We start from the raw sequence: 25816 nt of genomic DNA on the forward strand, positions 1-25816 counted from the left end.
GAGGCGGTGGGGGAACTGGCAGCTGCCTGGGGGGGGTGGTGGGGGGATCTAACGCTCAGGGCCGTGGTGGGGGGCTCTGCCCTCCCCACACGGAGACACAAACCCGCGTGTGCACACAGGAGGCCTTTCCACATATCACCTCACTTTTAGGAAATCGACTACAAGGTGCCAAGGAAGTTTTATTTCCTTTTTTTAAAGATGACAAATGTACAGATATTAATATATTTTTGGTGCCGATGGCGGCTGTTTTTAAGAGAGGATGGAGCTGGCTTTTCTCCCTCCCCGTGCGGTTCTATTTATCCTGGACATTTCACACCTCCTCTGTGCCTTGGTTCTCCTGAGACGTTTAACCTGAGACTTTCCTCCGGCCCTGCCTGGGGAACGCGCTGCGCTCTGTTCTTCGCCTTGGGCTGGGGTAGCGCATCACACTGGCTCTTCCCTTCCCCCGTGACCCTGCCTCCCTCCCACATCCTTTCAAGGCAAGCCTGGGGGTTCCCGAGAGCCTGCTTGCCTCCTAATAACAGACCTCCTTTTGTGGAACGAGAGTCACCATGGCCAAGGCCGAGTTAGCCCAGCTGCGGCTCGAGGAGGAAGCCCGGCGGAAGCGAGGAGTCTTTGATGCACCGGGTCCACCGTCTGAGACACTGAGAAGACTATGGGGCCAGGCTGCAAGGCCTGCCTTTTTCCTGGTTGAGTGAAAAACCCTAGGACGGCAGCAAAAAAAAGAAAAGGGGGGGGGGGACAGAGAATAATAACCAGACACATCAGAAACCTCTCAGGAGGACAGTATTAGATGGCTATCAAGTTATATTTGTAGCCATTTTCTGACTGTTTTTCACATGGCTAGGCTGGGTTGTGAGCACGTAAGGACAGAGCCGTCCTTGGGCTGCTTGGCTCCATCTGAGGATATCAGCCAGGCTCTATCGGCTTGGCTGTGCCTCCAGCTGAAAACAGGAAAGGGGCGTGGGTCGAAAGGGAGAGAGGGGCAGGAGTGGAGCCAGCCTGCAGAAGAACGGGAAGGCAGACTCGAAAGAGGTCCGCGGAACACGGCGGGCTGGGCCGCCCAGCGCAGCCACACCGTAGGCAGCACCAGCGTTGGCTGCCGACGGGAGGCAGGCTGCCCTGACTTCCCTCCGAGTGTGTAGAGATCGTTGCAGAAGACTGCTTTAGTTTGGAGTGTCTGGGAACTGCTGTATTCTGGAAGTTAAATAGTGTGAGATAACATTACCTGGAAGCCCTGTTTCGTCTATATTTCTGTGTCCCTGTGCTATTGCAACCTGGGGGAGTCCTAACGCTCTGTGTTGTCTTTTATTTTATAACTTTCCCCCAACTATTAAAATCAAAGAATTCTCGTCTTCTGCATTTCTGCTTTTTTGTCCCATGGACCTCTTTTTCCACCTGCAGGGAAATTAATCAAAACAATTGTCGCATTCTATTCAAAGATCTACCCTTATATGGTTACCAGTAGGCCTCGAGTCAAGACAGGAATCTGGGCTGGATAGATTAGGTGGCCTGCCCGTGGTCTTGGCAGTCAAGGCCTGCGACCCTTGGGCTGAGACTCTGCTCTCGGCTGTGGCAGCCGGGCTTCCTCTCAGCTCGCCTCACCTGCCTGACTCCCACATCCTGACGTGGGTCTCCGCCAGGCCAGTGCAGTCACTCGGGGTCCCATTTCGGCTTCTCTTCCCAGTTCCCTGCCAGGACCACAGGAGGAAAACCGTGATCCCAAATGACAGGGCACAAAGGTCACGTCACTTCCGGCTCAGACACCTAGCGATAGGGACGGCCACATTTGCACAGCACTTGTTCTGTGCGGGGCACACTTTGTGTTTCACGCACACGTGCTCACTTGATCTTTCGGCCACCGTCTGGAAGGTGCTGTTACCACCACTGGCAGAGAAGGTAGGTGGTGGCCCAAGGTTTCCTGACTGACGAGTGGGTCTGGGCTGGGAGCAGACAGCCTGGCTCGGGCTGTGCTCGGAAGCACTGTGCACTCTGCTGCGACGCAGACCAGGAGGCAGCATGCGCCTCTAGGCAATCCGAACGAGACCAGGGCTTTGAGATTAAGGGGCCCTTCCCGTCACCTACCCGAGATCGCTTGCGGAGACATGATCAGTCTGGGGACCTGGTCCCTGAGTCCCAGTTCAGTGTTCTTCCATCCTGTCCCTTCCCTGCTAGATGGACAACGAGGAGGGGGCGGCTGCCAGGCGTGGGCCTTTGACGTGATGTTCCAGGAGGTGGGAAAAGAGCACCCTGGTGCTGTGAAGAGAAAGGAAAACATGGGTCCGACGCGTAAGGCTCCCTGGGAGAAGCCCAGAGGATCGGAAGGGCCCCTAACCCTCCCTGTGGCTCTTTCAATAGCCAGGCACAGAGGATTTTTATCTCTAGAAACCTCCAAACGTGAAAGGCCAACCAAATCCCATTTCTCCCTGTCCCAAGATGAGGAAGAACCCATTGTTGGGAACCCAGATGAATAATTGTTGTGTCAACTTTAGGAGGAGCTGGGGATAAGCTTCTAGGAAGCCAGGGATGGGGGTGGGGGAATGTTCCTGGGGCCCCCTGCGAGCCTGTACTTTCTCTCCCACTCCTTTGAAGAACTCAAGGGTGGGACACCTCTCAGATGAGCCCTTCCATAGCAGTATCAGGCCAGGCGGTCCCAGTTCGAGGGCCCGTAATGATCTCCAGACTCTGCAAGGAAAAGTAGGGGGCCTCCACTGACTGGGAAACGGGCCCCAGTCAGGCAGGGAGAAGAGACGAGTGGGAGTCAATATATAACCAGGGACACACGTGTGGCCAGACTACAAATGCCGGGAAACCCCAAAACGAGTCTTTTGCATCTGAAAAAGTAAAGACTTCTTGGGAGAAGTGGAGCCCTGGCTGGGCTGGAAAATCGGGGATCTGCATAGGACAAAAGAGGGGGGAAGGTGTTTGGGGGGAGGGAAGAGTGGGGGTCTCACCCAGAAGGGAAGAGGTGTGGGCCGTGGGGTGGGCAGAGGGTCTCTCTATTTCCATCAGCAATCTGGATGCTTGCTTTGTCCTCAGCCACCACCACAGGCATGTTCTAAACCCTCCCCAGGTGCCAGTAAGAACTGATAAGAAGGTGAGATTCTGACAGGAGAGCTGGCCGGGGCCCAGGGAGATGGCCTCGCTGAGGATGGAAGTAAGAGTCCTCTGGTCGGAGCTGAAAACAAAGCAGACAAGTGTGGGGTGGGAAAACTTTCTAACAACCGGAAGTGCTAGGAAGGTTTATACCTTACCTTTTTATGTGTTTTCTTTTTTTTTTCTTTTTTTTTTTTTTTTACAATAAGCATATCTTATGTTTACAACCAGAAGAAGATAACGTTGTAAACTAGTTTAGGGGTTTTCGCTGCCACAAAGTTCAACACATCCGTGGGGAGACGGGGCTGCCCTCCCCAAAAAAGCGAATGTGATCTTGGCCAAGGTCAGAAGTGTGGCGTCAACAACCAAAACGGCCTCCCTCCACTTTGGGCTGCTCACCGGTCAGTGGGTCTGAGGCCCAGCCCTGTCTCGTGCTGTCTGCGAGGCCCCCGGGGCAAGTGACCTCGCCTCTCAGCTTCCTCACCTTAAAATGAGGTGGGTTCCTAAGTTCGAAAGTCCCATTCTGGTAGAAAGACTTTGTGTCTCTAGGCCCCCATCTCGATAAAATCTTTGAAAAAACTCACAAACTGCAGTGGAGACGAGGAGGCGAGAAGGGCTGAGAAGTCGCTCGGTGGCCGGCAAGGACCGGCAACACAGCTGCTGGCTTGGGGCAGAGGGAAGGCTTCCCCGGGTGGTTCCAGCTGGCAGAACCTGGGCCAAGACGTGAGGATTAGGCGGGGGCAGACCCCACTGCAGGGAGGGCAAGACTTCCGAGCCCCGGCATGGCTTAGCCATGAGGTGGCCGCGTGGGGTGGGGGTGGGGGGGCAGTGGAGGGGAGCCCCAGACACTGTCGCTGGAGGGCCGGGAAGCCATTTGTAAGGAATTCCTAACAGGACTGCATCATGGGACTGAAGGCTGGACAACACAACCCTCAGGACTCTACCCATGAAACTCTAAAAGGTGGGGCCAAGGTGCAGCGGTCATGACTTCCAAACCTGTTCACCATTCCCAGGAAGGCAGAGCCAGGGTGGAACGCCAGTGAACGGCATGGAATGAGACAGAAAACACTGGGAAGAGACCAGCTGGGGGCGGCTGTCTCATACTCTGGGCTTGTGATGGGGACCTGGACTTGCTGGGGGAAGCAGACCCCTTCTCACTGCCTCTGGCCCTCGCCCATCCCCTAGGGCCACCCAGAACCAGGCCACTCCCTCGGGACACCTGACTCCATGATGTCCTGCCCTCCTCGCGTCCAAGACCAACGTGCCCTCCTCCGTTCCTCACGCACAGCCCCCCTCCCGAGTTTCCACAGTCTGTTTTGACGTTCCATCCCCCATCCCCCATCCCCCAGGGGAGGCTGGCAGATGTGCAGGTTCTGGTCTTGGGCAAGGGACGTACATAGAGAATTAGATCTTCCAGGTTCTGTTTCCTGAATATAAGAGCTGGGCATCAAGTGACAGATTTCCTCTGTTCTTCCCTTGTTCTCTCTGTGTAAATGGGCTGAGAACTTCTACCCTGATCGACGTTTCAAAGTAGAATAAAATACCAATCAGGTAACTGCCAATGTGCTCAGAGGAGAGGGCCGGGGAGCCAGCCGCACTGTGTAACCTGCCTCGATCTCAAACGGGGGCACCGCCAGCCCTTAGACTTCAGCTCTGACTTCAAGCTTAAGGGGTGGCCACCCCCCGCCCTGCAGAGAGGAAACCCCGGGCGGGGCTGCCCGGGGCAGGCAGCAAGTGCCACAGGGTGGACTGCTCTGTGCCAGGCTGCTGGGCCATCCTGCCCATCGGCATCAACAGTGGCCATCTCATCCTTGAGAGCAGAGGGACCGCAGCATTCCGGGTGGAAGACCAAACGAGAGAGGCTCCGAGGGCACCTGGAAATGCCGGGTGTCACTCACTCACTGCTGACCCCAGAATTCTTGGAGCAGGCGTTCACTTCAGGCACACGCGTAAACAGTCCTTGCACAGCAGCTAACCGCTGCTTCCATCCAGTGAGCTCTTACTATGCGCCAGGCAGCTTCGAGCTTCGCTTCCCTCTGACGTCATCACTAATCCCCACAGTGACGCCAGGAGGTAGCTATTACTGTTCCTATTTATAGACAAAGAAATTGAGGCTCAAGGAGATTAAATATCTTGCTCAAGGTCACATGGACAGCAAGCGATGAGGCCGGGCTCTAGCCTGAGGTTGGTTGGACTCTCAAGCTGGGGCTCTTTCTTGTCTCTCAAATTCTCGATGTTTATGAAACGGGAGGGTTTTTCCTTCCCATTCTCTACTAATTCTCTGGACCCTGAGCACCCACTCTGTGTCAAGCACTGCGCTGACACATTGGCTTTGCAAAGATGAATAAGGTCACCTTCTGGGCCACGGAGGTGGCCCAGTCCATGTGGGAGGCGGGTGGGGGGGCGGGTAGGGAGGGACAGGTGCACTAGTGGGTGAGCACTGAGGACAGCAGGAAAGGGCTGCCTCGGAGCCCCACCCTGGAGCACAGATCTCTGAAGCTCCCCAGTGCTCCCCATGTCAATAGGGTTGAGAAAAGGGAAAGGAGGGAGAAACCCGGACAAGGTTGAGCGCCCACCTACCAGCCCCAAGGTCGGCACTGTTTTCTGTCCAGAAGAGGAAAGTGAAGCCTAAAGAGGTCACATACTGTCAAGGTCATCATAGCCACCTGACACCTGGCTAGATCCCTAGGCTCTCACCGTAGAGCATCACACTGCCTTCCCAGAAAGTGTGTGGGAAAAGGAAAAAAGAAAAGGTAGTTCTGGAAACTCCTAAGCCCAGCTGCAGAGACCAAGGGGGCCAGGGTGTCAGAGTCTAGCTCCTCCCACAGAAATGCCAGGTGGCTTGTTCTTGCTTAAGTCACAGCCACAGCCATCTTCCAAACAGGCCAACCCTGGAGAAAGGGCGGGAGGGGAGACACTTAGGGGAGTGAGAGCAGGTCATGGCGTTCCAAACCCACGGGAGCGCCGAAGTGAACTCCCAACACCCACCCGCAGTGTACCCTGACCTCCTCCCTACAGTCCCAGTTTTCCAAGGTAGTGATCTCGGTGGGGAAGAAACTCATCCTGTCCTCACCACCTAGGCTCGTCCGGCCGGCTCCTGCTCAGCCCCCTCCTGGCCTCCCCCACCTCTGGCGGGGGGGTGGGGGGGGCTCCAGGTAACAGGCCTGGGCGCCTCCTCCTCCCCACGCGCGCGCACAGGCACAGGGCAGGGCGCAGGGCGCAGGGCGCAGGGCGGGCCAGTTGCTGAAGGACACCAGGAGAACTGGTAGGACTTGTGTCCCTTTTGCCAGAGGCACAAACAAACCTGCCAGCGGTAATAACAGGGCAAAGGAACGGACCGCCTGGGACTCAGGAGGAGGACAGCAGGATCTCTGCCAGCGTACCCCTGCCATTAGGACCCTGCTCGGAAGCAAGAGGGGCCCTCCGAGAGTGGGGTTCTCTACATTCCTGCCCTGACAGACCTGACTAGTACCGCCTCCCCCACAAGACGCCTGCTCGATCGTTCTCTTCCACTGTTCTCGAGGGGTTCTGAGAGGCACAGGTCGGAGTTTTCTGAAGCATTATGCAAGAGCCTCTGGGGGTCCACCACCACCCCCAGCCAGAGGCCGGTATAAGGGGAGGAGGCAGTGAGGTTTTGGAAGTCGGGGCGGAAGGGATGGAAGCCATCCTTACCGGGATTGGTGCCTACACGGGGAGGAATGGTGTTCCCCAAGGAGGCCAGAGTGCTTCTGGTGAGCACTGGGGGAGGAGAGCTTTACAAAGTTGGCTTTATTGGGGGTGGGGGGGAGGGTGCAATTTGTTAAAGAAAAAGTAGAGGAAAAAGAGCAAAGCATCTATGGTCCATTTGGGAGAGTTGGGTGGGGGGAAATCGGTATGTACCCAAATTCAAAATGGTGCATTAAAATGCAACGTAGGGGCGCCTGGGTGGCTCAGTTGGTTGAGTGTCCAACTTCGGCTCAGGTCATGATCTCACGGTTCATGAGTTCGAGCCCCACATGGGGCTCGCTTCTGTCAGCACAGATCCTGCTTCGGATCCTCTCTCTCCCTCTCTCTCTGCCCCTCCCCTGCTCACTCTCTCTCAAAATGAACATTAAAAAAAATTTTTTTCAAGTGCAATATAAATTTTAGCCTTAACACAGAGAGTTGTTACATACCAATAAAAAAAAAAAAATACACACCACTGAAAACTGTTAATAGTATGGATGGGCTATTTGTGAATGAGCTTCAAATGACAAAAATCATATGAAAAAATTCAGCTTCATTCATAATCAAGGAAATGAAAATTAAAATCAGACCTAGAAGTCTCTCATAAAACTGGTCATAATAATGAAAACTAGGAACAATCTAAATATTTAATTCTAGACTACCGTTAAAAATTATAATGACATATTATATATCTAATAAATATGATATCACAGAAATATTTACTAACAGGAAAATGTTTACAATATGTGAAGCTTAAAAAGCAGATTCCAAAACAGTGTTATGGGCAGGCACATTTTATATTCCGATATACACAAACAAGTCCACGTGTACACCATAAAAATCATGGAAGACTAAACACCATGGCGTTCATAATACTAAGTTATTACTCAGTGGTGGAATTCGGATTTTACTGTCTTGTTTGTTTATCTACACTTTGTACTTTTCCTCCAATGATCCCACATTCATTTTGTAATGAGAAGAAACCTTTACGGTGACTTTGATTAAGAGTTTTTGGAAAAGGAAATGTAAGAACCATTTGCTTCATGTATATACTCTTCTCCAAGAAGTGGAGATTCATTCTTCTCCCACTTGGTGATCATGGAAGTAGGGGTAGCCTAAGAATGGGTGGAAGGAAGGCTGATGTCGGAGGTCACCCAGGGTGCAGAGCTGGGGTCAGGAAAGAGACCCAAGAATCACAACCCTGACGTTACTCTGGAATCGCTACGGGGCCCACGACCTTGTGTGGGAAGCCCAGAGGATTTGGGGCGCCCGGGGGGCTCAGTCGGTTAAGCATCTGACTTCAGCTCAGGTCGTTATCTCATGGTTGGAGCTCGAGCCCCACGTCAGGCTCTGTGCTGACAGCGCAGAGCCTGGAGGCTGCTTCGGATTCTGTGTCTCCTCTCTCTGCCCCTCTCCTGCTTGTGCTCTGTCTCTCTCTCAAAAATAAACAAACATTAGGAAGAAAAAAAAAAGCAAGCAAGCAAGCGCAGAGGATTTGCAGTCAGAGGATGTGAGTGACTCTTATGTCTGCGAGTTGGCACCAAGGAAGATGCATTATCTTTCTGAAACTCGGGAAGTAACAGTAACACAGGATTCTTGTGAGGATTAAATGAGATAATTATTTGCTTTGTGAGGTGTAAATCCCTAAACAAATGTTGGATGTTGTGGTTAATAACATTAATCTCTGGTTCATCTTGAGCAGGAAGGCTGGCCAACTGCTACGGTCAAGTTTGCGCTGGCTGTTGAGAATGCTGGAAATGCCGGAGGGGAAAGATGATGTTCCCACGGGGTTCGGGCAAACTGTTAGATTTCCTGGGCCATGGTAAGAGAACATAAAAAGAAACAGAAAAGAAACTTACTCTGAGCTCAGAGGGAGGTGTTTGGAGACCTTCTGACTACTGTTTAAGGAAAGGATACGCAGCCTGTGATGAGAAACCCCGGGTCGGTCACGGGCTGGGCCCTGGGAGAAAACGGCACAAAGCGCAGAGGTCTGTGACTCCCTTCACCTGTACTTGTTTACTGATGTTCCGGCAAGATGCTTGGGGGCTGAGTTGGGTGGACCGAGGATGCCATAGCTCGTCATCTAAGGAGACTGGGAGAGGCTGGGTGGCGGTTCCGGTTAGGTGGGTCCCCACCCTGCACGAGACGGGGACGTCACGGCTTCTGTGTGGGGGCGGTTGGCGCGCTCATGAATCATAAGCCCCTCTCGCTCATAACTGGTTAGCTGGTTCTTGCAGTGCCGCTCACGGTTTCTACGCAGTATGGTGCTAAACGTACACCCTCGAAGAGCACCGCTTTCTTGGTCCCACTGGACGAAAGGGATTTACTGGTCAGACGACAAGCTTTCCGAGTACCGACCACATTTGGAGACTCAGTCTTGACTGCTCCGCTCCAAGGCCTTCAAATGAGGGGCATAATCTCCGCTCTCCTTTTCTTCCTTTTTTGCTCCTTCTAGGACGCCCCTCCTGCCTTTCCTTCTGTTTACCTCCTTTCCTTCTTCAGAGTTGGTTTCATTGATCTTCCTCTCCTTGTTCCTCAGTTTCCCTCTCCTTCTCCTCACGGCCACCTTCTGCAGTTCTGGATCCAGCCAGCATCTTCCCCTGTGCCCTTCATGTCAGAGGCACCTGCCACTTGGAGCCACCCGATGCCAGGGTATCCTGAGCTAAAGCCCATCGGTCTGCAGTGAGAGGCTGCCCCTTCTGCCGGGGTAGCTGAGGCTTCCTTACTCCTCGCTGCACCTCGTCCCCTCCTAAATTACCCAGCAAGACTTTTCAAATCTTTTGTAGTGAAGTTTTTTCCTAATCCTCCTGCCAACCTGGCTCCCTGCCCCCACCCCAGGCCCCTCTCTCTTCTGTGGGGGGCCTCTGATCTATCTACACCTCGCTGAAGCTGATGCGTCCTAGACTGGAAACACGTTCCAGGTGTGGCTTCGCCTCCTTGTTGGTGATGGGCAGAGGTGGGGACAGCCTTCTGCTCGTGTTGGCTGTCCCCTCTCCCCCACTCTAGGCTCTTCAGGGCTCTTCTGTTTATCCCCGCTATCCAGCTGAGAGACGGGGGGGGGGGGGCGGGAGGGGAGGTTTTTTTCGGTCTCTTTTATTCCTTAGAGCCTCACCCCACTATATTTTTTCTAATCTAAATCTCATTTCGAAATCTCCTACCCAAAGGGTTTCCCAATGCCTCCTGGTTTTGAATCAACCTGTTGTTTACGGCACATCCAGATCAGAAATAGAGATGTCACGGGGGAAGGGAGGGGGAAGGAGGAGGGGCGGGGGAGGACTAGATCTGATCCTACACCCTGAAGACACTCATGTGCCTGAGACAGTCATTGGATTGGTGGCACCTGGACAAACAGATCTATTCCCTCCTTATCTCCCGTGAAGGAAGAAGTCTCAGCCAAGTTGAGGACAAGCACTGGCCAGAAGGCAAATACCAACTTGGCCATATTCCTCCCCTGGGGAGATGTCTGAGGAAGAGCTGTCAGAGTAGGTCCGGCGGCACTGGGGGAGAGCCCCTCTCAGCAGCCACAGAATTCTCTGCCCCCCAAGGTGCCCAGTCCCTCTCAGGGGCCATTTCATAAGAATATGCATCTTAGTCCCCGACCCATGACTTAACAAGGTGGAGTTCTGGCCACAGGGACCCTGAGTCAGGAGCAGCCTCTGTGGCAAACACAGAGAAGTGGGTCAGTGGTTGTTTTGTTGTTTTTTTTTTTTTAAACAAGCGAAGCAGGTTATTCCCTGTATACAAAGGTTGGCCCCGGTAACCTGACAGCTCTCCGTCACCAGCAAGGAGGGGCCACCTGTGGTCCTATCCACGGGCCACGCTTATTCTCCAGAAGAGGCTGAAGGACCAGTTTGGGGCTGAAATGGCAACCCGGACCTCTGTGTTGTGCTCTAGCCAAGACATTTCACCGTGATTTTTATTTTAAAAATCTATTCGAAGCCCCCATTCTGTATCTAATTCCCAGAGAGCCAATCCCTTCATCTAAACGAGCGGAGTGGAATATGGACCTTAAGTCAGCCTCTAGAGGCTCTTGTGACCCTCTCCTCGAGGGGAGTGCCGCGGACAGCAACTAGGCCTTTCCGCTCCTATAATTTGAGGAGAGAAAACCACACCGGCTGCCACAGCAAAGCTCCCACTCTTGGCACTTGGTGTCACTGTCGCTTCACCTTGCCTCTGCTCAGAGCCTTCCACTGACTGGTGGAATCACCACAGAGGAACAGAATCCCCTCTCCCTCCTCTCCCGCCCCCCATGCACATGCGCGCGCGCACACACACACACACACACACACACGCACGCACACATGCACAGATGCCTGGGCAGGAGCCCAGCTCTCCTGAGGAAGGGCTAGTGTCCAGGCAGAAGGATGACAGGAGTGCCACATGGTGAATGGAACGAGGAAGGGCCCCGTCTTCCCTGAGCAAGGCTTGGGTGGAACCCAGGCTCCTGGAAATGTTGGGTGTTGACTTCGCCAGTGTTTTCGTAAAGCTCAGAATTGTTCAGAAGACCATCTAATAGCATAAACGTTCACGTGCAAACACTAAGAGTCACTTGACATCGAGGGGCAAATTTTGGTGACAGAAACACAGAAATGACTCATTTATAGCTGCAAGGCTGGCTGTCTCTGTCCTTTCCAAGACCTTGGCTACCAAGCCTTCGTCCATCCCCGATGCAGGATTTGACACATTTTTTTTTTCTTCTCATAATAGCTTTCGGCAACCAAATGAATGCCATATTCCCTTTTAGTTAGCTTAGTTAATTAGCATAATTAAACGTCTCCTCTTGCTGTGTTCCAGGGCCACTGGTCTCAATCCCTTTTAGCCTCTGCTGTTTCTCTTTCCTCATTCAACCACTGCCAGGCTCCTCTCAACAAGGATTTAATGAGCTCCCGCTGGACTCGGGGCCCACTCCGGAGTCTCCTTCTGCAAACCTCCAACCCCCAACGTGCCTTGTCTCTAGAAGATTCTTTCGTCCTTGAGGCTCTCCTGTGGGTGAATAACTCTTAGGAGTATAGCGGCTCTCCCTCCTCTGGGGCACACGGACCTAAGAAATCGAACTCCTTTACCACTCATGAGGGAAGGTGGTTCAGGGTAAAGGGGAGGCCTGAGGGGCGCCTGGGTGGCTCAGTCGGTTAAGCGTCCGACTTCGGCTCAGGTCACGATCTCATGGTCCACGAGTTCTAGCCCTGCGTCAGGCTCTGGGCTGATGGCTCAGAGCCTGGAGCCTGCTTCCGATTCTGTGTCTCCCTCTCTCTCTGCCCCTCCCCCGTTCATGCTCTGTCTCTCTCTGTCTCAAAAATAAATAAAAAAACATTAAAAAAAAAATTAAAAAAAAAAAAAGGGGGAGGCCTGAGAGTCCCTAAATAGCACAGGTTTAGTGAAAAGCCACTACCCAACGAGGAGTCTGGAAGGGGCCGCCTGCCCAAGCCACGTCCGCGCTTCGACCACACGATCTACAGCAGGTCACAGCATTGACAGCCTAAGAAGTTCAACGACATCTGGGTGACGGGGCTTGCAGCTACTGTGACATTCCCTGAGCCCTGGTCACCCGGCTGTCCTGAGCAAGAACTCTCGGGAAGCGGGGGGCTTCACTGTGCCCTGCCAGCTGAGTTCAGACATCTCGACACACAAAGGAGCGGGGCTCGCCATCTCCCTGCGGCCTCGTCTTTGAGAACAGCTGGTGAGAGTACCTCCTAGGTTCCTACGTTCCACCTTGTTCCCCTTTGAGTCTACCTTCGAATGGTTCCTGGAACATTCCGGGGCTGGAACTAACTATCTAGTCTGGTAAGTCATGCTGGAGGTGACCGAAGGCCCCCATGATGAGGAGTCACCAGTGGCTGAACTGCCATTTATCCTATTTCTGGAGATAAGAGTGTTGAGGCTAAGGTCAGGAGTGAGCGGCTCCAACCAAGAGTACCATGTGGCACTGTGTCCATAGCCCCAGCTGCTTCCTCTCGGGCAGCATCCCCAGGGGAGCAGATGACAGAAGCCCTGGACTGTGGGGTATGTGAAGTGAGTCGGCCTGTACTCCTCTTGAAGTAATTCAGCATACTTTATGAGCTTTATCCCATTGATCTTACTAACGTCCCAGGAAGGAAAGAAACAAGGAAAAGGGCAGAAGCCGTCTCATTTCATCAAAACAAAGTGAACGTGGAGCAGGAGCCTTTAGGTGAATGAGCCGATATTCACCCAAAAATACAATGAAGGGGGCACCTGGGTGGCTCAGTCAGTGAAGCGTCCGACTTCAGCTCAGGTCACGATCTCACAGGTCATGAGTTCGAGCTCCGCGTCGGGCTCTGTGCTGACAGCTCGGAGCCTGGAGCCTGCTTAGGATTCTGTCTCCCTCTCTCTCTGCCCCTCCCTTGCTCATGCTCTGCCTCCCTCTCTGTCTCTCAAAAATAAATAAACATTCAAAAAAATTTAAAGACAATGAAGAAGCGCATAGAAACCTAAAAACACAGACCCTGGCCCTGCGGCCACAGCAAATCAGACGGGTGATCGTGTGCGTGTGTGTGTTTGTGTGTGGTTCGGGTCCTCTACTCTGGTGGCCTCTGGTAATCTAACAGCTCAGACTGATTTCAAGAGATGGCAGAATTTGATCCCTAGGTGCTAAAAAGGGAACCAAGGGACAAACATCCCCCCCCACCACCACCCTGCCTGCCTCAAACTTTGTAAATGACAGAGACGCTCACCAGAGTAATTAGCAGAAAAAACTGTCAGCTAAGTGGTTTGAGAAGGTGTGGCTGGAAGCGTTCTATGTGTTTTCTCTAAAGCCGATGTGTAGACAGTCAAAAATACGAGTTTAACGAGCTTATTAATTTGGAGTGACTCTTCATATCTTATAGTGAGGTCTGGGGTTCACCTACTTCACCTTTGACATCAAAGAGGTAGCTACAGGGTGTTTGTCCCTGAACATTTCCTCCCGAGTCGGCTCCGGGGACGCCTGCCTCAGTTTACCTTTCTACCCAAACAGGCAACCGACCCAAACAATTCAGTGCCCAGTGTTTCATAGAGGGAGATAACGTCTGGCGCTTAAAGATGCTTTATGACGTTGCTTATCTCCTGCTGTCCCTCCTTGTTCTGCCCCCAGCCACCTGAAATACCTCCTGAAATTAATAGATACTTCCATGGTGTGGGACGGCAAGGTCACTTCAGTTTAGCACACTACACGCTGCTGATATCCCTCAGGAACTTAGATGTGTCTTGCGAGAGCTGAAACCCATCCCAGTTAACTCCTACAAATTCGTAAGGTTCTCTAAGGCTGCAACTCAAAGCATTTTAATTCCAGTAATACTGCTTGCTAGAGTGCTTTCTAGCCCTTTCGATCTACAGTATTTCTAAACATTAATTTAATTGAACTTAAAAGAGATTGTGCCTAATGTGCCACGACGTGGCGAACAAGTCATAAAAACCGTGTCTTGCCGACAGGGTAAGTCTAACTCGGGGAAGAACCCTGTCAGCACTGTGGTCCCACAGCGGACTACAAATCCCAAACCGCCGCAGGTGCTCCCTCGAGGCACATGTGAGTGACGTCACTCGCCAGGGGCTTGGCTGCCCTGGCTGGATCTAAGATGCTCTCCCTCTCCATTCAGTTTGTTCTTTAGAACTAATATTTGGGATGCCACTTCAATATTTTATGCTACTTCTGATCCATGCCAGCCTGGAGACTAAGATCGAATAAGCCTGAAGCTGAATCCTTTGTCACCATTTTTTCCAGAGCCCCAGGACAGCATTGTGACTATCCAGGGCTACGTGTGACCTTGCTGTCCCACACCATGGAAGTATCTATTAATTAAACAGACAGCCAACCTTATAACTAGGTCAACCACATATATTCCAACTTAAGCCCTTGACTCCATTCCTTTTTTTTTTTTTTTTAATGTTTATTTATTTTGAGAGACACAGAGAGAGAGAAAGAAAGAGAGAGAGAGAGAGAGAGAGCATGTCAGAGAAGGGAAGGGGCAGAGACAGAGGGAGAGAGAGAATCCCAAGCAGGCCCCATGCTGTCAGTGCCAGCGTGGGGCTCGATCTCATGAACGATGAGATCATGACCTGAGCCAGCATCAGGGGTCAGATGCTTAACCAACTAGCCACCCAGGCGCCCCTCCATTCCTTTCTCTGAAAGATTATTTAGGGGAAATTTCTCACTGACCAATAACATATCTCATGACTTCTGACATCTACCTCAATACGCTGAGCCTTCTCTGTGAGAGTTTTCGTTTTTCAGACTCTATCATTCTCATGGATTTTCCTGTGATTCTGAGGCTATAATCAAGACAAAAGGAAAGTCCCAATCCCGTGTGTGCTGGCTGAAGGAGTACAAACCTTAAGATAAGGGAATCTTGGGGGTGCTTGGGTGGCTCAGTTGGTTAACTGCCCGACTTCAGCTCAGGTCAGGATCTCACGGTTCATGAGTTCGAGTGCCACATCAGGCTCTCTGCTATCAGCACAGAGCCTGCTTCAGATCCTCTGTCCCCTCTCTCTCTCTGCCCCTCCCTCACTTGCGCTCTCTCTCTCAAAAATAAATAATAACTCGGGCGCCTGGGTGGCTCAGTCGGTTGGGTGTCTGACTTCGGGTCAGGTCATGATCTCATGGTCCGTGAGTTTGAGACCCGCGTCGGGCTCTGTGCTGACTGCTCAGAGCCTGGAGCCTGCTTCGGATTCTGTATCTTCCTCTCTCTCTGCCCCTCCCCTGCTCAACCTCTGTCTCTGTCTCTGTCTCTCTCAAAAAATAATAAACATTTAAAAAATAATAATAAATAAATAATAAAAAGATAAGAGAATCTTAGAAAAATCATCATAACGTTCTAGGAATTCTTGGTGCAAAAGTTCCTGATTCTACCCTCCTACCCCCAAACCCGTTGGAGACACAGACCCATCCTTCCCTGGGCTGACTTATTTCCTCCAGTTATTTTTTTTTTAACATTTATTTATTTTTGAGACAGAGTATGAACGGGGGAGGGCAGAGAGAGAGGGAGACACAGAATCCGAAGCAGGCTCCAGGCTCCGAGCCATCAGCCCAGAGCCCGACGCGGGGCTCAAACCCACAGACCGCGAGATCGTGACCTGAGTTGAAGTCGGACGCTCAACCGACTGAGCCACCCAGGCGCCCCGATTTCCTCCAGCTAAGCATCTTCCTCTGAGCTCTCTTCCAACTGAATCAGTGCCCAACCGGTTACCTCCCAGGGCTCCTCCAGGGCATCACCAAGTAGAAGGCCTTCCTAGGGGGTGATGGCACCATTCGGGAAGCCTAGCACCTCCCTGAGAGTGCCACCCTAGCCCCTCTGCCTTTGGTAGGTGCGTGGGGAGGATTCAGGAAAGAGGGGTGCCTCGGGGTGTAGCAGCCCAGGTCCAAATGAGTAACTGAGCCCAGGGGGCAGGGAGAAGGCCCGAGCAGGGAAGGAGCTTCGTGAGACTTGGCTGCACAGGTCTGAGCTGGAGGCCGTGCTAGAAACTGAATGAAGAAACAAAAACTCCTTCTCAGTAGTGATCAAACTCCCAGATTAGCTCGGCTTTATTTCTTTTCCTTTTTTTTTTTTTCCCCCCAATTCATCTCTGTATGAATTTTTTCCTCTGGGCACATGAAACTTGCACTTTTCCTCTTCTTCTTCAGGACTCATGCAGAGGCAAGAGAAGGGGGAAGCACCAGGCTCTAATTCTGTGCTGGATCGGATCGCAAGATCTTTCTCCTTACAAGCGTCAAATCTAACCAGTAAATGTGTTGGTCGGAGATTCACTGAGTGTTCTGAACCAGGGGCCCCAGCGGTGAGGAGTTATGAAAGCCACAGCCTCTGCCTTCAGGAGCTGCTGTGGGACCAATCAGGCCAGCTCGGCCGTTCCTGGCTTTCCGCTCCTGCCCTTGAAAGAGTCTGTGCAAGGTCAGATTTTTCTAAATGGAAGCCTCAGCCCTTACTGACTCACTGGGCAATCAGACACTTTTTCATTGAAGACTCATCTCCCGCTGGTAACAGCTTTTGAAAGTTAGCCTCCAGTGTGTCTGTCCTCCCTCCTACTCAAATGCTCTAGAAGAGCTTCATATTTAAATAAATCCGCGTGTGAATCTCTGGTGAAGTGAAAAACTCTTTCTGTAAAACGAGGAAGTCTTCCCAAATTTGTTTGCCTTAGCTCAGAATGGCATAAATAATTTTTTCTAGAACTGGTCTCCGTTGCATATTCTATATTCTTTTCATCTTTGTGGGCTTTTTTTTTTTTTTTTTTTGAATTTCCAAAGAAAGAGGTTTGCCACCTAAACCGCAAAAGGGTTGATTACCAGTTTCTGTCTTTCTGCATCAAAATCTTTAATGTCCTACAGATACGAGTCATTATTACCAAAGGACCTGCATCATAGGCGAAAGAGGAATTGGAAGTACCCTCGCCGGTGCCCTGGGGATCCCAGCTCTGCTTCACTGCCTGGGTAAGGTCATTGCTAAGGAGATAACGCCTGTCACGGCTCACAGGCCTCTCTGGTGACCACATTTCAGAACCAAGAATTGGTGGCCATCTGATGCATGACCTGGCGAACGGCCAGTGTATCTTCGGTCTCAGAAACGGAGATTGTCCCAGAAAACCGAACGCCACAAGGCTGCCCACAGGACAGCTCTAAAAAGCCGTTTTCTGCTGCATTCGTTCCAGGGCCTGCTCAGGGGCCTCTAAATCATTTGGTCCCTGGGTGCTCTCCCAAGCTCACTGTCAAGACACCCGGTGTTTACAGCCTTGATTAGAGCAGACATTCAAACAGTCCTGCAAACTGCCCTATCCACAGTTTTCATTTCCCCCTTTTCAAATCAGTCTCCCCTTTTAAAAAGAAATATATCAGGGGCGCCTGGGTGGCTCAGCCGATTAAGCATCTGACTTCGGCTCAGGTCATGATCTCATGGTTAGTGAGTTCAAGCCCCGTGTCAGGCTCTGTGCTGACAGCTCAGAGGCTGGAGCCTGCTTCAGATTCCGTGTCTCCCTCTCTCTCTGCCCCACCCCCACTTGCGCTCTGTCTCTCAAAAATGAATAAATGTTTAAAAAATTAAAAAAAAAAAAAAAGACACATCAGCAGTAAATGAACGTAACTCTGTCTACTGGTTCCAGGAAGGAGGTGTTATTGTTCTGTAACAAACTGGCTCTTTCCAGATTAAAAAGTAATTATTCTAAAAGAAGCTCTTATGGTTAAAATTAAACCACAGCCCCAAAGCTGCTAGAAACTGGACTTTGGACAAATGCCAAAGAGGACAGTCGCGGGCGTCTTCCCGAGAAGAAAGGGAAGAGACCCACTAGAAGGAAGAGATCTCCAACAAGTGGTCACATTTGAAAATTAAGTAAAATGTTGGAACGGGTTCAACCACCCTACTTCAGTTAGGAGGCACTTTTTAACAACATTAGGAAAGCGAAACTAGCTGTGGGTGGGGTGGAAGCGCTGCCAGGTCACCTTGCCTAAAGAAACCCGACGATTGCGCCTACATGACGGACGTGCAGTGTGGGCACTGCCGTGGCTCTGCTGGACCACGTGGCTACGAGGACCACGCCAGCAGTTTTTGTGGCTCCCCGCCCAGGGGGCTGTACCTACGTTTTGGTGTTCCCCGGCTCGTCACTCGAGGTAACTCGGGTCACTAGCCCTGATTTGTTATTCCGTAGCGTGATTAAGAAACAATCATCTAGGAAAACACAGACGCACACATGAGTGTGCAAGAAAAGGCCTGGGGGAGCTGAGAGCTCGCTGGGTCATGAGTCTGGGGGCGGGGGCGCTGGAGGGCAGGACCCAGGAGCTCTGGTGAGGTGGCTCCAAGGCCAGCCTAGCAGTGCCCTCTCCTGGAAGGCTGGGGGCACACCAAGTGGGCTGGGTGGATCCCGACCGACAGAGCAGGTCTTAAACCCAGTCAGGTGCAGCACTGACCCCTATTGGACGAAATGCTTTTCAGCTCTACCAGACGGAGGGCTAAAGAGAAATCAAATCCCCACCAGGTGGCACGAGGCAAGGCACGACCTTCTGTGCCTCGGTTTCCACGTCTACAAAATGGGAGCAATGGTAACACTGTCTGTCGCTGAGTGTCTCAACAGACTGATGTCAGGAGGAAATGAACGAGACGTCACCGCTCTGACCTCAGCCCCTGCCTTCCCACTCTGTGCTGACACAATCCAGGTCACTTCCCGGAGGTGATCTTTCTTTCCAGTGTCTCTGAACCAAGAACAATATGGTCATGCTAGCCGGAGCTTTAGTAGCTAGTAGCTATTAAACTTCTCACTTCTAGTAGCTTTTATAACTCCACAAATGTTTTCAACACAATTTTCAAAGCACTTTTTTCTTATCAGCATTTATCCAATTTAAATCAATTTCCTGGTAATTACGTGTTCAGAGCCTACATCCCCCCTGGATTACGAGTCCCCTAAGTGAAGGCCTGTGTGTCCTTTGTCCCCGTCATATCCTTAGTACCGACCTAGCCTGGTGCCCGTTGCACAGTAGCTGCTCGATAAATAGCTGTCGAATAAACACACAGAGGAGTCATAGGAACTGGGGAAGGCCAGCCAGAACCGGAATGGACAAAGTCAGATATGGGGGGAAAGGCTTTTTTCAAGAGGGGCTGCATAAACGAATCTGAAAATCTTAAGAGCAGGATGATGAACAAGTCTGAAAGCAGACAGAGATGGTGGGTGCACGCAGAATGAATGGGCTAAATGCCACTGGAGTACGTACTTTATAAGGGATAATTACATGTTAGATGAATTTCACCACGATAATACAAAAAATGAAAGGGCAGAACTGTAATATAACAATTACAATCCTGACCATTTAGACACTCTACAGAAGCCGGGTAAAGTCAACACAAAGACAGTAACCTTTTACACAGTGCCTGACGGTTGACATAGATATTTCCGTAAATGATTTTGTCTGTTCCTCCCAACAAGCCCACGGACTTGCGGACGAGGAAACGGCGGGGGCAGGAGTTCAGCTGGTGACTTCTGATTTCTCAAAAAGGCCAGGCCACTTGCCACTGGGGAGTCCTCCCCGCACCCCCACCCCCCTCACCCGGGGAAGGACTTCCTCCAAACAGCTGCTTCTCCCTCCCCTCCTTCTGGGCCCTGCTTCAGGAGTCACCTCATCGGAAAGGCCTTCCTACATACTGTGTCTAAAAGCGCAGGCCCCTCACTCCTGCCTCAGGTCATTCTCTCTCCCTTACCCTGCTTGGTTTTTCTCCAAAATTCTTAGCTCAGGTTACATATTGAGCTATTTTTTTTTTTCTGTCACCTTATGTGACAGCGCAAGTTCCAAGTGACAAATGTGTCAGTTCTGTCCTCTGTTACAATCCTGACATCCCGCACAGCGCCTGACAAGTAATGGGTGTTTAGCAAATATTTGGTAAACGAAGGAAGAAGTAGAATTTTACCACGCGCCTGGCTGATCTGCTGGGGCGCCTAGGCTTTTTAGGCCTCACCACGGAAATGAAATTATAATGTGGCTGAGATAAAACACCAGTTGTTCGAGTCCTGTGACGAGTGCCACCTTGCTCACGAGCGAGTCCCTGCATGCTCCTCTTGTCCCCAGGAGCAGGGCACCTGTCCGTTGTGTCCCTGGCTGTCAGCACGGTGCTGACTACCTAGTACCGACATGATATCAATAAGGACCAACGGATTCCGAGTGACGCGGATAAGAATGGAAGAATTGGTCAAACGGAAGAATTGGCCTCAACACACGCCCGGGTCCCACCCTGGGTGTGCACCCCAGGCGTAGGGAGTCTCTGAGGAGGGAGGAGAGGAGGAAGAAGAATGTTCTAGGCAGGGGTCAGAGTCCAAGGCACAGCAGTGTGACCTCAGGAGCCGGTGTAATCTGTGTAGGAACGGCTCCAGGGACCGGATTGATCTGCACCGCGAACCTGCACACTACGTCTAGCTCTCGGGGGGGGGGGGGGGGGGGGGAAGCTGGCGGGGCTGGCCTCTCGAGAGTGGGGGTGGTGTGGTCTAACAGAACAGATGACCCTTTTGAGATGGACAGCGAACCCTGAGACGCAGGGGCCCTCCCAGAATGGTGCCCGGTGGCCTGAGACACTCCAGCCCAGCCGCAGCGGCTGCCTTCTTCCAGTTCCTGAATCGGGTGGCGTGAGGGGAAACTGTCAGGTGTCACTACAGACAACACAGATTAGGAGTCAAGCTCCTACAACTCTGACGTCAGCTCTATTTCTCATTTGAACCCGTGTCTCCGAGTGCAGCTTACGACTTGCAGACAACCACACAAGCATAAAATCCATGATGTAGCCAAGCTGACCGCTGCTGCGGGAATGGTTACACCTTTGGGGCAACAAAATATTTAATATGGGGGGGCACCTGGGTGGCTCAGTCGGTTAAGCGTCCGAGTTCGATCTTGCGGTCCGTGAGTTCGAGCCCCGCGTCAGGCTCTGTGCTGACTGCTCAGAGCCTGGAGCCCGTTTCAGATTCTGTGTCTCCCTCTCTCTCTGACCCTCCCCCGTTCATGCTCTGTCTCTCTCTGTCTCAAAAATAAATAAACGTTAAAAAAAAATTAAAAAAAATATTTAATATGGGAACATGTTTGCTGCCCTGTGCCTCACGTTTTAACTTAGTGGTACAGAAACATCTTTGCAAATCTTGAATAAATCATAAAAATTTTAAAATAAAATTTTGAAATCCAACTTCTGCAGAGAATCCCAAGCTACGGAGTGTAAGCTATGGCCCACGCACGCCTCACACACATGCATACGTGCACACGTATTTTCCTCCAAAGCTTCCTTGTAACATGCCCAAAGAAGCCAGTTCAAAACCCAGGCAAATTATTAAGTTCCGAACAAATTAAACAGAAAGAGGTCACAGCATGATTTGTATAGCTGCCATTACATCTGCTGTTTTCCACGGCACGATTGAGATTTCCTTTCACCTGGTGCTGGTTTCAGGAACTGTGACCATTCACTTTTGTCCCACACTGCCTGTCCGTGGCCCTCCTCCTGTGGGCATTCAAGTGTGGATGGGTGATTATTTTTTCTCAATTCCCACAGCATGAAGGGAAAAAACAAAGCAAAATGTGTTGTTTGTTTTTATCTTATATTCCCTGAAGTTCGAAAGGAGTATTTAACCGTCAGTGGAGGCCTGGGCTTGACACAGGATGAAATGCACAAAAACAGCCTCGCATCAGACTGGACCAGCTTGTGGCTGAGGGATGCAAACTCCGGCACCCGTGGAGGTGGGCAGGGACCCCAGGCCGGTGAGCTCTGGCCAACGGGAGAGCACAGGTCCCAGCTGAAGGAAACACAGAATAGGCAGCAAGTGTTGCTAGATGGGCCCAGTATGGCCAGATTTTCTCACTTTTCAAGATAATCAAGGCTGGGGACCCTGGCTGGCTCAGTCGGTTGAGCAGCCGGCTCTCGATTTCGGCCAAGGACATGATCCCAGGGTCGTGGGACTGAGCTCTGCTTCGGACTCTGTGCTGAGCATGGAGCCTGCTTAAGATTCTCTCTCTCTCCCTCTGCCCCTCTCCCCTACTTGCACCCTCTCTCTCTCTCTTTAAAATAAATAAAATGGGTGCCTGGGTGGCTCAGTCGGTTAAGCGTCCGACTTCAGCTCAGGTCATGATCTCGGAGTCTGTGAGTTCAAGCCCCGCGTCAGGTGCTGTGCTGACAGCTCAGAGCCTGGAGCCTGCTTCGGATTCTGGGTCTCCCTCTCTCTCTGCCCCTCCCCCATTCATGCTCTGTCTGTCTCACTCTCAAAAATGAATAAATGTTAAAAAAAAAAAACTTAAAAAATAAATAAAATAAAATAAAATATTTAAATTAATAATAATAATAAAAATAATCCAGCCGGCTTTAGTGTGACTCTCTAGATTTTTTTAACATTAGCAATCAGTTCTAAAAATGTTTTTAAAAGTATTCTGTAAGACAAACACAACAGGGCTATGGCCTGATGGGGTACCCAGCGGCCTGTCTGTGAGCTCTGGGGGGGCAGAAGGTGGGTTCAGCGGGCTCTAGGCCCTAATCTGCCACTTGCGTAATTGCTGTCTGAAGTGGTCACTTCACATCCCAATCGGTTGGTCCCGAACTTCAGTCAGCTGCTGAAGCTGTGTAGTAGCTAAGGGCGCCGATTGTCTTGGGTTCAAATCCTAACCACTACCACACTATACCTCCCTTGTCGCCTTGGTGGAACACTCCAGGCTCCAACTTCCTCTCCTATGAAATGCGAATAGTAATACAATCCCTCTAATAGGGCTATTATGGCCATTATGGGATTAAATTAAATGAGTTAGGGCAAAGCGCCTAACTACAGAGTAAGCACCGGATGATACGAGTCAGCTACTGCTATGTCTAAGTGCGGTGCCTCCCTCCTCACCATCCATTCACAATTAATTAGCAATCCTGTTCAACAGGACTTCTAAAACCCCCTCCAATCTATCCTCTGGTTCTTGTCCCCACTTTCTCTGCTTTAGTTCATAGCCTTGACCTCTCTACCTTGAACTGTTCGTTCTTTTTTTTTTTTTTAATATTTTTTAAGGTGTATTTATTTTATTTTATTATTTTTTTAATGTTTGCTTATTTTTGAGAGAGAGAGAGATAGCACGAGCGGGGAAGGGGCAGAGAGAGAGGGAGACACAGAATCCAAAGGAAGCTCCGGGCTCTGAGCTGTCAGCACAGAGCCTGACGTGGGACTTGAACTCACAAACTGTGAGATCATGACCTGAGCGAAGTTGGACGCTTAACCGGCTGAGCCACCCAGGCACTCCAAGGTTTATTTTTGAGAGAGAGAGAGACAGAGCATGAGCAGGGGAGGGGCAGTGAGAGGGAGACACAGAATCCGAAGCAGGCTCTAGGCTCCGAGCTGTCAGCAATAGAACCTGACGTGGGGCTCGAACCCATGAACCGGAAGATCATGACCTGAGCTAAGTCAGACGCTCCAGGTGCCCCTTGAACTGTTCATTTTAATGACCTAATAATCATATCTCCCGCTTTATTGAGCACCTACTCAGTGCTCCACTCTGAGCCCCCCTGATGCTGCACCCTGTTGATTACGTCTCTCAGCTTGGTAAGCCATGTAAAGCAAAGATCTCATGATGTCATTCTCCCTGTCGCCTACAGAGCAAAGGCTAACTTCCTTAACCCTGCATTCAAGGCTGTCCCAGGCTATGCCAAGCTCACATCCTGCCAGTCTCTATCATTTTATTTTATTTTATTTTTTTAAATTTACCTCCAAGTTAGTTAGCATATAGTGCAACAGTGATTTCAAGAGTAGATTCCTTAATGCCCCTGACCCATTGAGCCCCTCCCCCCTCCCACAACCCCTCCAGTAACCCTCAGTTTGTTCTCCATATTTATGAGTCTCTTCTGTCTTGTCCCCCTCCCTGTTTTTATATTATTTTTGTTGCCCTTCCCTTATGTTCATCTGTTGTCTCTTAAAGTCTTCATATGAGTGAAGTCATATGATATTTCTCTTTGACTGACTAATTTCACTTAGCATAATACCCTCCGGTTCCATCCACGTAGTTGCAAATGGCAAGATATCATTCTTTTTGATTGCCGAGTAATACTCCATTGTATAGATATCCCACATCTTCTTTATCCATTCATCCATCGGTGGACATCTGGGCTCTTTCCATCCTTTGGCCGTTGTCGATAGCGCTGCTATGAACATGGGGGTGCATGTGTCCCTTCGAAACGGCACACCTGTAGCCCTTGGATAAATACCTAGCAGTGCCATTGCTGGGTCGTAGGGTCGTTCTAGTTTTGATTTTTTGAGGAACCTCCCATACTGTTTTCCAGAATGTGCCAGTCTCTATAATACTCTCTCTGCTCCGGCTGCACCAAATGACTGTTCTCCTCTCCTGACTGAGCCATGCAGTCCCCAGTCACTGTCCTCAGCAATCTTCTTTCTGAGAATGTTTGCTTATCCTCTCCTCACCCAGCGTGGACCCCTTCTCACCCTTCTAAGTCCAGCCCCAAGTGGTCACCTCCACGAGGAAGGCTTCTCTGATTGCCCCCCGCCACCAGCCGCAAGGCCAGGCCCTCCCCCTTCTGCAGTTACACCCCTCTTAGTACATAGAGCCCTCCTCGCCCGCCTCACGGTGCACGGACATCTACGTGTTGAGAGGTCTGTGTCAACAAGAGACAGGTGGCCAAGGGCAAGAACCTGGTCCTTCACATTTGTTGCATTCCCAGCTGGCACACGGTAAGTGTTCAGTGTTTGCTGAATGAATTAATGGGACCGGCAAAGGGGGGCATTTAAACACAAGCCAAACCATAAAGTCATTTTTTTTTTCATAAAGTCATTTTTAACACATCCCGTTGCAAGAAACAGGATCTTTGGCAAATATGCAAAGAAAGAACAGGACAATAGGGATACATAAAATCACTCGAGAGCCTCGATGCCCTCAAATGTGTGCATTTTGGTTAATTTTAAAGGATATTACATCTATAAAGTTCCAGCTATCTAGATGATTGAAAATATCGGCACTTACAAGGTGGCCTCCATTTGTCGTGGCGTCTCAATCCTTTTCCTTTCTGCGGCCTCAGTGGAATGCATCCGGTGTCCCAGGAGAAAATGTAATCCATCCAAAGAACAGGTCTGATTATTTCCTTCGTCATTTATACATTGTGCAGTGCAACTGGAGAGCCTCACACAGCTGTCCTGACCTCGTGCCTGTGTGGGCCTCCTTTAATAGAGGCGACAACTTCTCGGTGCTCAGAGAATCACCAGACGAGGCTAGGAGCAGATGATCTTGGGAAGGCAGAGATCTGGGAAAGAAAATAAACATCACTGCTTTTTGGCATTTATGTTCTTTAAAACTTGCCACCGAAGCACTCGTTCAACACGCCTCACTGAAGAGCTGGACCGGGTTGCTGCCCGGCCTCATTCCCCGCCCCCAGGGCAGGATCGCAGACCCTGCTTTGGCGGGCTGGGAAACCCAGTAGCAGGCCTTGTCTCGTAGGAACAGAGGGGGTAGTTCATCAGGGTGGTTTCCAGTGCAGCTGTGGGCTCAGGGCATGGCCCTGGCAGTTTCTACCCAGTGGAGTTGACACGGTAATAGTTCCCGTCTCAGAGAGTT

The 25816-nt window shown here is 51.0% G+C and overlaps 1 protein-coding gene across 12 annotated transcripts in view; it reads right to left on the minus strand.

Annotated features, from left to right (window-relative positions):
• The window catches only part of LOC122199939, a 42275-nt gene that overhangs the window by 8689 nt on the left and 7770 nt on the right, over window positions 1-25816 (minus strand). For 3 of the 12 annotated variants that reach the window (XR_006193663.1, XR_006193662.1, XR_006193661.1), the window contains exons 2-6: window positions 25229-25505; window positions 3681-3807; window positions 2955-3178; window positions 2086-2256; window positions 527-704 (exon numbers count right to left, since the gene is read on the minus strand). Coding sequence is in view for 1 of the 12 variants with exons in the window: in XM_042905329.1 (XP_042761263.1) it covers window positions 547-704; window positions 2086-2256; window positions 2955-3178; window positions 3681-3807; window positions 25229-25355 (807 nt within the window). In the remaining 11 variants the exon portion in view is untranslated. Of the gene's footprint in view, window positions 1-166; window positions 705-857; window positions 1198-2085; window positions 2257-2954; window positions 3179-3680; window positions 3808-4492; window positions 4610-25228; window positions 25506-25816 lie in introns of those variants that run through there. The other 9 variants (XR_006193668.1, XR_006193658.1, XM_042905329.1 and 6 more) reach the window with 7 other exon arrangements.

The sequence above is a fragment of the Panthera leo genome, chromosome D1 (genome assembly GCF_018350215.1).
Source record: "Panthera leo isolate Ple1 chromosome D1, P.leo_Ple1_pat1.1, whole genome shotgun sequence".
In the NCBI taxonomy this organism is placed as follows: Eukaryota; Metazoa; Chordata; class Mammalia; order Carnivora; family Felidae; genus Panthera; species Panthera leo.